General features: G+C 41.8%; 1 protein-coding gene across 2 annotated transcripts; it reads right to left on the reverse strand.

Annotated features, from left to right (window-relative positions):
• Nucleotides 1–1,979: 1,979 nt before the first annotated feature.
• Nucleotides 1,980–10,104, reverse strand: LOC129770049 (uncharacterized). Of its 2 annotated transcripts, none has more exons than XM_055772644.1 (8): nt 9,997–10,104; nt 9,723–9,894; nt 9,490–9,664; nt 4,342–4,635; nt 3,202–4,287; nt 3,006–3,145; nt 2,687–2,946; nt 1,980–2,620 (listed from the first exon to the last, which is right to left on the reverse strand). In XM_055772644.1, exons 2-8 carry the CDS (start codon nt 9,766–9,768, stop codon nt 1,997–1,999), a joined length of 2,625 nt encoding a protein of 874 aa, XP_055628619.1. In that variant the 5' UTR covers nt 9,769–9,894; nt 9,997–10,104; the 3' UTR covers nt 1,980–1,996. The 2 variants fall into 2 exon arrangements, with proteins under 2 accessions (XP_055628619.1, XP_055628618.1); XM_055772643.1 differs by having other exon boundaries at nt 1,980–2,632.
• Nucleotides 10,105–11,948: the final 1,844 nt, after the last annotated feature.

Below are 11,948 nucleotides of genomic sequence, written 5' to 3' on the forward strand. Positions count from 1 at the left end.
TAAATTTGATTTAGAAACGCACAACAATTATCAGCATGCACTCAATAGGTACTTATCCTGATAATATTTAAAATTCGCCGTCGGTGGAACAAATTTGTTCTAATTCCAGCCGTCTATTTCCCACAAAAAAACACCTTAAATTCAGCACTATAAAGATATACAAACCACCATGTTCGCTAAAAAAAAAGTTGAGCTCGCTCGGCCGGACTTAACTTCTTCTTTTCCTTTGTTCACGAAAACTTTCCAGCAATCGGACCTAACTAAAGGATCATCTCCTATGTTTCAAACTAACCGGGCAATCGGTGCACCACAAAAAAGCTTACATTAAATTCAAGGGAATGCTCATGAAAAAAAGAGTGGAAATGAATTTAAGAAAAGCTCATGTTTTTAATGCTGATGAATCAGCCCTCGTTATCAAGCTAATGGCACCACGCATTATCGCACTATAGGTCGAGATAGTTGCTTCGGAACGTAAACTCAACAAAACACGATTCACATTCATGCGTTGTTCACATATTAATGGCTCCTGATTATGTTAATTGGGATATCCGTCAACCCTCTTAAATTTTCTCGTGTATTTAAGAAGTCAATACCGGTGTCCTATTATAGTTTGAAAAAAGCTTGGATGATTCGTCAGTTGTTCTGCACTTGGTTCTATGATGAATTTGTTCCCACTGTTTTTTGTTGAGTGAGGTTTTAAACCAACAGTGTTGTGATGCCAACTACTGTGCCACCTATTTTCGTATACACCTTGGCTCTTCGCGTTGTCATGTTGGTTGAACGGGTGGCAGCCCTGCGTAAAGAGGAAGCTGAACGGTGATAGGCACCCTTTTTTCATTCGTCTTTCAATTGTCAATGTGTGAACATCGTTCGAGAATAAAGATTATTTTTTTGTTATCGTTAGATTAAATTTGGCCTTTCAATTCCGCTGGAAATCACAGTTCAACAAACAGCACTTCTGGTTCTGGATAACTGTAATACTACGACGGATGTGGTGATTTGAAGAGTGATGATGAATTGATTCAAGCAATTTACCTACCGCCGAATGTGACAGCAGAATGTCAGTGATCAACGCAATCAAAACGAGATACAAAAGTAAACTGATGCTAAAACTTGTTTTGGAGACTCTCCTCCTTGTCTCCTTGTCTCCTTAAGGCATGTAGAGGATTGGAATTGAACACATAAACAATATAAATTGAAAAAAATATATGAATAAAATAAACGGAATGTCACGAGTTTGAAATATGTATGTTCAGAAAAGTTGTAAAATTAATACATCAATGAAATTATCATATTTGAGAGCCCCTCGTTCGTATTCGGATGCGAACGAATATCGATGAGAAGCATGAGTGGAAATGAAACTCTTGGCTACTCTCTCGGCGAACAGACGTGCAACACGTAGAGTCTTCGGCTACGGTTACGACACGGCAGAGTATTGATTAGTTTGCTGAAGCATGGGACGGAATAAGTTAGGCTGGAGCCAGGAACTCTTGATAACGTGATCCAATTTGCTCAGAACAATGTAGCACAAATATTGAAACCAACAATCCTACGGTTTGAAATGCTGGAAGCAGAGTGGAAGAAACGAAGTTCCTAACTGTTTTTTTAAATTTGTTTATTATATTGCATTTTGTATTATTACAAGAAAAAAGTTGTGGAAACTTTTATTTTATGTTTGTACTTTTTGAGTCATCCATTGAAAGACCCCTCGATAACAAATAACATTCAAACATCGGAGCAAAACTCACATCCAATTTTGACGGATGACTGCTTTATAATTGGGTTGTGCCCCAATTAGGGATCCCCCTATTAAAAAACACCCCAACTAGGAAACCCCCAATCAGCGAGCATATACTGTATATTTGTATCACGACCATATTGGATTCTGTAAATTTGACATAGGCAGTCGTTTGACTGCCCAATCTAGCCAGATTTATGGAACATTTCTCATAATAGCCTTCCTTAAGCAGTTTAGACAATATAGTAAAAAGATAATTTAATTACACATGACATTAATGATAAAGAGTAACACACCCAGCAAAGCTAACCAACTCGCCGTGATTCTTTCGGCTCGATTTCCTTCCGTAGGACATCGTAGCCCTTCGTGCTTGATAACCATTCGCACCTGGTCCGGATATCGGCAATCGTTTTCCGTACACTTCAGGTATGAGGATTCCATCTGCACCACGAAATACAGCGAACTGCAGCTCATCCCACGCTCCCCCGAGCACAACCCGGTGAAATTGAACCATACGTTATCCTGTTCCGGAGTGGTCGTTCTACACGAAAGTTCCCCAAACCGATGGTCCATCGTGCCACAAACTGTGAACTCACCGTAGGCTGAGTTCTGGAACTGAACCCTCACGATGTCGGTACACCAAAGGTAATTTCTGCTTATCCGATAGCGAAGTTCCTCTCCAGGACTGAGATACTGTTCATACTCCTCGCGGATGTTCACGTCGCGCCACATATCACGATTTGAGCTAGAGCGGCAGAACGGAGCCACTAGTCTTAATGGAATTGCGTTCAGTGTTGCAAGCAGCTCTGCACTAAACGATTCGGGGCTTGCAGATGATGATTCAATGATTTTGTAATGCTCATCCACTGGTATGCGACTATGCTGGATATTGGACTAAGATGACAAATTTATAATCACCCGATCATTGTACTTGGACTCAATACTTACGAAATCTGTCAGCGCGCTAAATGTACTGGCGTCGTTCGTAAGGAAAACGAAATACAAATCTGGGAACTGCTCGAATGATCCGGTCAGCATTCGGCGGGCGCTTTCGTAGTCGTTCTGTGCTACACGTTGATTTTGAGAAACCACCAGAATCACTGGGGAGTTGGAGCCAACAGTTCTGCACGAGCGTTCCTCATCCAAATGGGTGGAAAGACGACGAATTATCGAGCTGAAACTTCTGGACATCGACAGAGCAGTTGGATCTGAAGGATAGTGAATTGATATGAGCATTTGGACATGGTGGAATTTAAAAGAAACTAACATGATCCTTCGAAGCTGAAAAGTTGTTCGAAAACGTTGGTTAGGCTATTGGTGCGGTTAACCATGAACTCTCCCGTCATGCCATTAATAACAGATATAAACGATCCATACGTTGAGACATCTATCAGCTCGGCAAGATGACTTGAAACTCCATTTCAATATTTTCAAATAAAGGTTAACGCACACTAAATACTCACAATATTAGCTGCTGATTCTCGTAGACACTTCTCGAACCATCGATCACGAGCAACAAATCGACGTTAGGCTTCTTATCCCCTGTCCCAATCACACTACAATCGCGAACAACCGATCCCACTAAGTCCGTCGCATAACTGAAGAAACGATCGACAGCCGCATCACAGTTCCTTCGCATTAATGAATCCTCCACCACAACACTTCCCGTGGTATACTGCAGCACCTGCACAAAGTTGAACGTTTCCCGTTTCAACCGGTCCCTGTCGATCGTCTGTAGAATTTCTTTCCTAAAGCAAGCCTTATTGATTTCATCGGAGACAGACTTCTCTGCTTCCACCGTTTCCTCATGGTGCTCCACGTCGTTGAAAATTTTCCGAAACCTGGTTTTCCCAGCAGCGTTGAACAACGCGTTCAACGAATCCTCTCGCAGTTCGCTATCCTTTGGAACTTCCGGAGCCACCGCAGTTGCACTGCTAGGCAATTTCCGGGTCCGAACGTTCTTGATTGAAACTATTGGAATACCCCGAGCACTGTAGTACATGTCCAGTACTTGGGACAGCCGCAGTCTACGAACCCGGTTCAGGAAGCTTGGCACCTGCTGGGACAGAAAGAACCCATCGATTCCGGATAGAATTTCACTATCCGTCATCTCCCAGCGACCGTCGTGGTTGTCGGAAAGAAATCGTACCCTCGGGAAGAACGTATCATTCCACCTGCCCGGCAAACCCACCCGTAGATCGACACCCAGATACGGACCCTGGTAGAGACAAACCTCGGCAAGATCCCCCGCTAGCCCGGCAGCATACACATTGTCAATACCTTCCAGGTTATTTAACAGCTTGTCCAATTGCTTCGCGGTATCCATCAGCTCCATCGTTTCCAAATTTTCGTATGGATTCTTCTTTCGGTACGCTGAAATGAAGTCTGTAATACGTACGTTTTGAGGCTGCAAACCGGCTGCTATGGACATGATCGCTACTCCAGGTGAAACTGAACCAAACGAAAAGCTACGATAGGTGCCACCTTCCAGTGGGCACCGGGAAATAGGTCTCCTGAAGGTTGTGCTACTTGTTTCGTTGAGTTGGGCTCTAAAAATGATGTTTCATTAAATTTGAGATTGAGTAACGCCACCTTGAACGAACTTATTTTGCGTTATCCACAAATGTGGGTTGCGGCCAGAATCGGAGATCGTTCCAGGACAACTAGCGCGTTCCTCACCCCGCTGATAGGGCTCAACAGTACTGCTCAGCATTCGGTGGAGCAAACAGATCTCCAGAGGGGTTAGAAATTTGTCGAACTCAACAGATCCGGGGATGTTGGAGACGAGTTGGAGTAGCAGTGCATACTTCGGCACCATTATGCCCCGGGTACTGTACGGGGTGAGGAATTCGGTCTCCTGTAGACCGGGAGCCTTCTCAATGCCATCCACTCGGAGGCTGAACGAGTGAGAGAAACCGGAAAAAATGTTTAACTCATGTCAGTTTAAGATGCAACAAAAAATATTATTATCAGTGCAAAACAGTTCTGAGTTTGTTTCTAAATTACGGATAGTATGCATACCGAGGTATGCCCAATTGCAAACAGAAGGTCGGAAAATCAATAGATAAAGCTTGACAAGTAGATTCTATCGTCTGTTTTTTTTGTTGAAAAACGACCTCTTTCTTAGTCGGGTTTTGGAGAGCAGCAGTCGGCACAGCAGCAATATTGCCAAATTGACTCTTGGTTTCAACACATGCCTAGAGCTGTCTAAAGTGGAACTAAAAATCGAAATGATGATGATGTTGGATTAAAGAGGCTTTAAACTTTTCAGTTCATTCGCCTCTAAAAATCGAAACCACCGAGTAGATTAATTTATACCTCGTGCTTGATGCAACGTGACATATACATAAATAAAAATGATTTGGTGTCCGTTCCTCACGATTTAACTCAAGAACGGAGCAACGGATTTAAATAGTCAGTATCAGGTTTGATGCGTCTTAGTCTGCGTCAGGTTTATAAACCAGAAAAGAAATTAAATACCACGACTATAGATCACGTACAGAAAAATAATTTCTGTGCGAACTTGAGTGTCAAAAATTATTCAAATGAAAATATCAAGTTGACGAAGTTGACCGGGTCAGTTAGTTAAAGATAAACACCATACCGTGTAAACTAACGCCCAATTTGCTTGCGAGAATGTTACTTGTTGCATTGTGAGAGAATGGGAGTGGCGAGTAAAATCGGAAACACCTACCTATGTTATTCGTTACATTGCTTACTTGTTTAGACAGTTGAAAATCGGAATATCTCTGCACCAGATTTCAGCAGTTAAAAATACCAAATAACTTGTTATTATGCAAGTATGGAACGGTAACCGTTGATGCTAAACTGTTGTTCGCTTACGGCTTTTGACGTAGCACTATAAAGGGAAAAATGAAAATCCTCACAATATGTAGGCAATAATAGAAGATTCCGATCGCCAAATCGCAAAGATGTTTGCATCAATTGATTAGAAATATAATTCTTTTTGAGATAAACAAATGAATAATTGTGAAATGTCAAGCATTGTATAAACGCGTTCAATCCCACATTTTGATTGGCCCAACTTGTGCTTGAGGTGTACCGATCAAAAAGAGCAACAGAGTAATTGCGGAATATAATTTGAATACATAAATTGTACTGCGAATGTAGTTATCTGGTAGTCCATATGTAGAATCGCCTGTGGCTGCCTTCAGTGTGTTCAGAAGTGGTAATGCATTACGTGCATTGGCAATAAGGACACAATTGTCGACATATGTCGAATTCCATTAAACCTTGCTTGTGTGAAATGCTTTTCAGGGGTTCTGAAGTTTCACTGAAGATACTTTCGGATCGATCATTCAATTTCGCGAATTCGTGCATTGTTTCCGAGTTGAAAATGGTGTCAAAGCGTACAACACATCAAGCTCTCTATCTAAGCAGGTGTTCCGCAGGGAAGTTTGCTAGGCCCTTTGCTGTACAGCCTTTACACCTCCGACATTCCTCCCCTGAGAGATGGCTGCGCGTCCTTTCTGTTCGCAGATGACACCGCAATTGCCGTCAAGGGGAGGATGCCTCGTGAAATTATAAACAAGCTTCAACGATGCCTTGACGCCTTTGTTGATTATGCTAACATGTGTAAAATAAAAATCAATGCCTCCAAAACCCAAACAATCATGTTCCTGCACAGGCAGTCCCCAAAATTGAAACCTCCTCCATCTTGCGTTGTGGCGATGAATGGCACAAGGGTTGAGTGGTCCGCCGATGTTACATACTTGGGGCTAGTGTTAGATGAAAAACTCCTCTTCCGTCATCATGTGGAGAAGATTTTGAACAGGTGTTCCGCTTTGGTTCGATCATTGTACTCTCTAATCTGTCGGCGATCCCGCCTCTCAAAAGTGAACAAACTGGCCGTTTACAATCAGATCATCGCTCCTGCCATCCTTTATGCAGCGGTGGTGTGGTGGTCATGCGCACAGACTCACAGGAACAAACTCCAAGTTGCGCAGAACCGGGCGCTGAGGATGATCCTCGATCGTCCTTTTGATGCTAGGATCTCGGACCTCCTTCAGGAGGCTAATATACCGAAAATAGATGCAATAATTAACGAAATCAAAACAAAATTTGTAAACAAATGCAGATTATCAGAATTTCATTGATAAACAATTTGTACATAGTAGAATAGTTGTATATAGTAGGTAGTAGGTAGTTAGTTTCTTCAAATTAAATTAAAAATTTCAAATAATACCATAAAGGTGGTGCGCACATGCCAAATTAGAAATTAGGAACATTAGCACAATAGTATGATTTGAATTAAAAAAAAATACAGTATCAAAGATGAAAAGCTCGGACTGTATCACTTGCACTGTAAAAATATGTATTACCAAAAACAAACAACTGAATAAAAATGCATTTAAGCTGTAAAAAAAAAAACAACACATCAAGGCGGATGGGAAAGAGGAATTGTCTCACAGCAGCGAGAGCTGTGTTCTTCGCTCGAAAAATGAAGGTGTAAATTCGTTCCACTGCGATTGCTATTGTTGCCGCCAACATAATCGATTTCAGAGATTATCTGTTGCTGTTCTGAAAAAGGTGCTGTGGATTTGTGGATTATTTCTATGGGAATGATGTTTTTGTGAGCGTTGGAAATGTAGTTTTGCTACGAGATATATACGAAACATATTGGGAAACTCGATAAGCCATTGAAATTGACAGTCCTTGGTATAGTCCTACGTCTTTCCGGTTATGTCCATAACATTATCCACCTGTCTTTTAAGATTTTGATAGTCTTTCATTGCTTCGAATTCTAGCCTAGACTAGACTTCCTAGTTCTGCGTAGGGTAGCCTGTGACACACCGTCATTCAATGCGTCATGCTGAAAAATATCTGAAACTCCACCATTGGCTGACTGAATCCAACGTGACGCATTATATAGATATGTTTCTTGGAGCAGGACAGTTCTCGGATTTTCTTCCCAAGTTGATAGAAATCGATGGAGGTCGAACAAATTTATCGCCAAGTTTGGATGAATCCTATGGACCGGCGACTGCAGCGAATCGTACTCCGTTTCGACATAAACCGATCAATCTACTTTTTAGTTCAGTCACAACCGGCCTAGCCTTATTATCGTTCCTAGCTACTCGTAGATTGCTACAACTGGTGGACGAAGAAAGTACGATCTATATAGGTTTGAGTGCGACAAGCTAGGTAGTCAAGAAGAATATTTACGTCGACGACTACTTCTGTGAAGAGTTCTCGAGAGCAGACTGAGTACCGAAAAGCTCCTGAGGTATTTGTACTATTACATTCATTGAATTTTACGTAGACGAAATCCAACTTACTGTATCAATCGCGTTAGATGCATTAGTGTTAGTATACGAGGTATGGCTATTAAATTAACGTGACTGCGCGCCTGAAGGGCGCCCTAGAGGGGTGGGGGGAAAAACGAATAGTGCGTTCGGTAGCTTGAAGTGTCTGCTAAAAACGTACGAAACCACGTTTTGGTCACTATAGTAGTTTACGAGCAGCAGTGGTTTGCATGGAACGTGGTTTGTATTGCGTGTCGGAAATCATGTGTGACGAAAAACACGAATAACAACACACCTGCCCATAACGCGCTGTCGGTGAAGCAATTTTTAACCGATAAGGGCATTTCAGTGCTCGAACATGCCCCGTACTTCGCAGATCTAGCCCCATGCGACTTTTTCTATTCCCCAAGATCAAATCCGTGTTGAAAGGTACCCGATTTCAGTCCGTAGGAGAGGCGGAGGAAAAAGTGATGCGGCTTTTGAACGCCATCACAAAAGAAAATTTTGAGCACTGCTTCGAACAATGGAAAAAACGTATGGAAAGGTGTGTGAGGAGCCAGGGGGAGTATATTGAAGGGGAGCATATCGTTGTACCGTAATGTTTAAAATATAACCCTTTTTCGTAACCAATCTCGTTATTTAATAGCCATACCTCGTAAATACCTCAGGAGCTTTTCGGTACTCAGTCTGTTCTCGAGTTCGACCAGGACGAAACGATAAAGACCCGAGAGAGCTGGAGACTGACGTTTTTCGATTTAAGATGTCCCTTCCTCTGGAATTCAGCAGATTCAGCACAAAATTCGATCCGTTGGGTCTGGTATTCCTGGTCATTGTCCAGGCGAAGATCGTGGTGCAAAACTTGTGGCTTTTGTCGTTCATTTGAGTTGACCAGGTAACACCGGATATGTAACGAAAATGAAATCGTTTTCGTCAGCAACTACTACAATTTTCAATTTTAGAATTGATCGATGTGTTCCAGGCCCAATCTAACCAATGTTCGCTTGGCAGTCAATTTTCCCATGTTGAAAAAACCATATTTGGTTGGATAGTTTCCAATTCCAAGAAGGAATTTAAGTCGCGATATCGCGTAGTCGCGTACGCATCAGGTGCAGCATACGGAGCTTGCGTGTACGTGGCTATGGATGGTAATATTGAATTGAGCTTGCCAGCATCCGAATCGAGGCTTGAAATGGACATACGTTGCTGGGTAGGAGATCCCAGCAGATTTAGTTTCACGAGAAGTTTTGGAAAGTGAGCTAATAACCTAGAAACTTGGTCCAAGCTGGCTTCGAAAACCTTCATAGCAACAGATTCTCCGGTGTAAAAACACGTGCAGAGGAAGATAAGCATGTTTGGTTTAAGTCATTGAAACATGTCACGACTCACATTCGTCGTTTCGTCGTCATACTGCAATAACTCATACCATATTAGAAGCTGTTCTGGTAACATCGAAGACACAAAATTAGCTACCAAAAAATATCTCACCGATGCATCAGCTCAACACTTAACATCCGCATGTCCAGCGTCGTTGGATTTTTTGTTTCAATCTTACGAATCAACTCCAGCAGCAGTTGCTGGTTGAAGCCAACCGATGGCAGAGTGTAGTTTCCTCTGTAGCAGTAAATTAGCTCCGGCGGAATATTATACGCCCCGATGGATCCTTAAAAAAAATCAGGGATTAAAAGGTCACGCGAAAAAAAAAACAAATATTAACTTACCCCAAAGCGTGGCGTAAAACGCTAAAAGAAAGTGTAATAACGTCATCTTGAAAAGTGAACTCTTTTAACTTTTCCTTTTGCAAAAGAATGAAGCCGAGCGGCGAAAAGTTTCCACGTTTTGATCTTTGGTCCCCGTGCTTGTTTCGACTGTTTGTTCAACTTTGAGCACAATCTGGAGGGTAAATAATATCGATAAAATGTGGCAAAAGTTTTTGCTCTCTGTGCCGTTTCTCTTCGTTGCTGGAAACTAATGATTCAATCAATGGCAAGTTACCTGGTAATGAAGTACGCATATTGTTGGGCATGAAATCACCGACTGAAACTGAAAAATTCACTCAACACAATTCGATTGCTAAATTTTGTTTAAAACATCGAATTTATAACTACACCACCAGTCCAGTCTGCTCTCACTAACCACCACCAACGAATAATAAAGGGTGTGTCACATCAAATTGCATCACGGAAAAAACGCTGTAGAAATTCGCCCAGTAGACCGATCCTTTTGAAAATTTTAGACAGTAAAATAAAAACTATTAAACAACTTTTGGCATTTTCTTTTTATTCATACTTCGAACCTTCCTCTTTACCCCGTCCATAAGTTTCTGTACAACGTCAGGTTGTAGTTTTTTTTTAACAGAAATCCATTTTCTCTTGAAGTCCGCCTCCGATTTGACAACTTTTGGGTTCTTCCGGAGGGCCTGCTTCATAATCGCCCAATATTTCTCTATTGGGCGAAGCTCCGGCGCGTTGGGCGGGTTCATTTCCTTTGGCACGAAGGTGACCCCGTTGGCTTCGTACCACTCCAACACGTCCTTTGAATAGTGGCACGAAGCGAGATCCGGCCAGAAGATGGTCGGGCCCTCGTGCTGCTTCAATAGTGGTAGTAAGCGCTTCTGTAGGCACTCCTTAAGGTAAACCTGCCCGTTTACCGTGCCGGTCATCACGAAGGGGGCGCTCCGCTTTCCGCAAGAGCAGATCGCTTGCCACACCATGTACTTTTTGGAAAACTTGGATAGTTTCTGCGAATCCCCTCCGGAACGCTGAATTTGTCCTCTGCGGAGAAGAACAACAGGCCCGGCAGCTGACGAAAGTCCGCTTTGACGTAGGTTTCGTCGTCCATTACCAGGCAATGCGGCTTCGTCAGCATTTCGGTGTACAGCTTCCGGGCTCGCGTCTTCCCCACCATGATTTGCCTTTCGTCGCGGTTAGGAGCCTTCTGAACCTTGTATGTACGCAGGCCCTCCCGCTGCTTGGTCCGCTGAACGAATGAACTTGACAAATTGAAAAAAAATAATTCACGACGCTCTTTTTCGTTCGACGACATTTTTCCAAATTTACGAAAAATTGACAGTGAAGCATGGCCAACGTGATCAATACACTCTTATCTGATTATAAGCGAAAGCTGAAGATATAATTCCTAAAAATTAAATTTCTACAGCGTTTTTTCCGTGATGCAATTTGATGTGACACACCCTTTACTTTGAGTAAAACGCATGGAATGGGACTCACTCGCTTATCAGATACTCGCATAGATACTAGATAGCACTATCAGATAAGCGTATCCACAACATTCCATGATTTCTCATCGCCAAAACGTAAACAATTTGGGTGGAGCAGGTTGCTTCGAAGTGGTTGCACATAAAATTATCAATCATTAGGACAATATTTCAATCAATTGAGTGAAATATAAACAGGATTTGCCATTTTTTAATGTGTCATTCAGTGATATATGTAGTCATGTAGCTTTATTCTTCGGTGGGGATATTTTTCTCCTTTCGTTCTATTCAATTTATCAAAGTTACGAATCGTTCGTTTGGATGATATGTATAGCACTTTTTAGTTTTGGTACAGTTTATGATGAAGTGTTTCTCTAATTTACTTCAAACTTTGAAAAATCAACTAGAAAAAACGGCTGAACGCATCAATATGAAACGTTCACAGGAATTTAGGAGATACGCTAGGCTAAAAACTCGCCTACAAACATTAGAAGTGACTTCCGTATTTGCAACATTACAGATGTTTTCCTAAAACACTAGAAGAAAGGGGTTTTCGGTACTTTTTTAAAATCAATACAAAATATTCAAATAATTTTTTTTTCGCTTCATCGAAAAATTAAATCAGCGTTGCACAGAATTTATTGAAGTTTACAAGACTAATAATTCAATAATTCATCAAAGAATGACCTCGCTACAAATCGAAAGGTGATCATCAAGGACGAAGAAGTAA

The sequence above is a fragment of the Toxorhynchites rutilus genome, chromosome 2 (genome assembly GCF_029784135.1).
Source record: "Toxorhynchites rutilus septentrionalis strain SRP chromosome 2, ASM2978413v1, whole genome shotgun sequence".
NCBI classification, from domain to species: domain Eukaryota; kingdom Metazoa; phylum Arthropoda; class Insecta; order Diptera; family Culicidae; genus Toxorhynchites; species Toxorhynchites rutilus.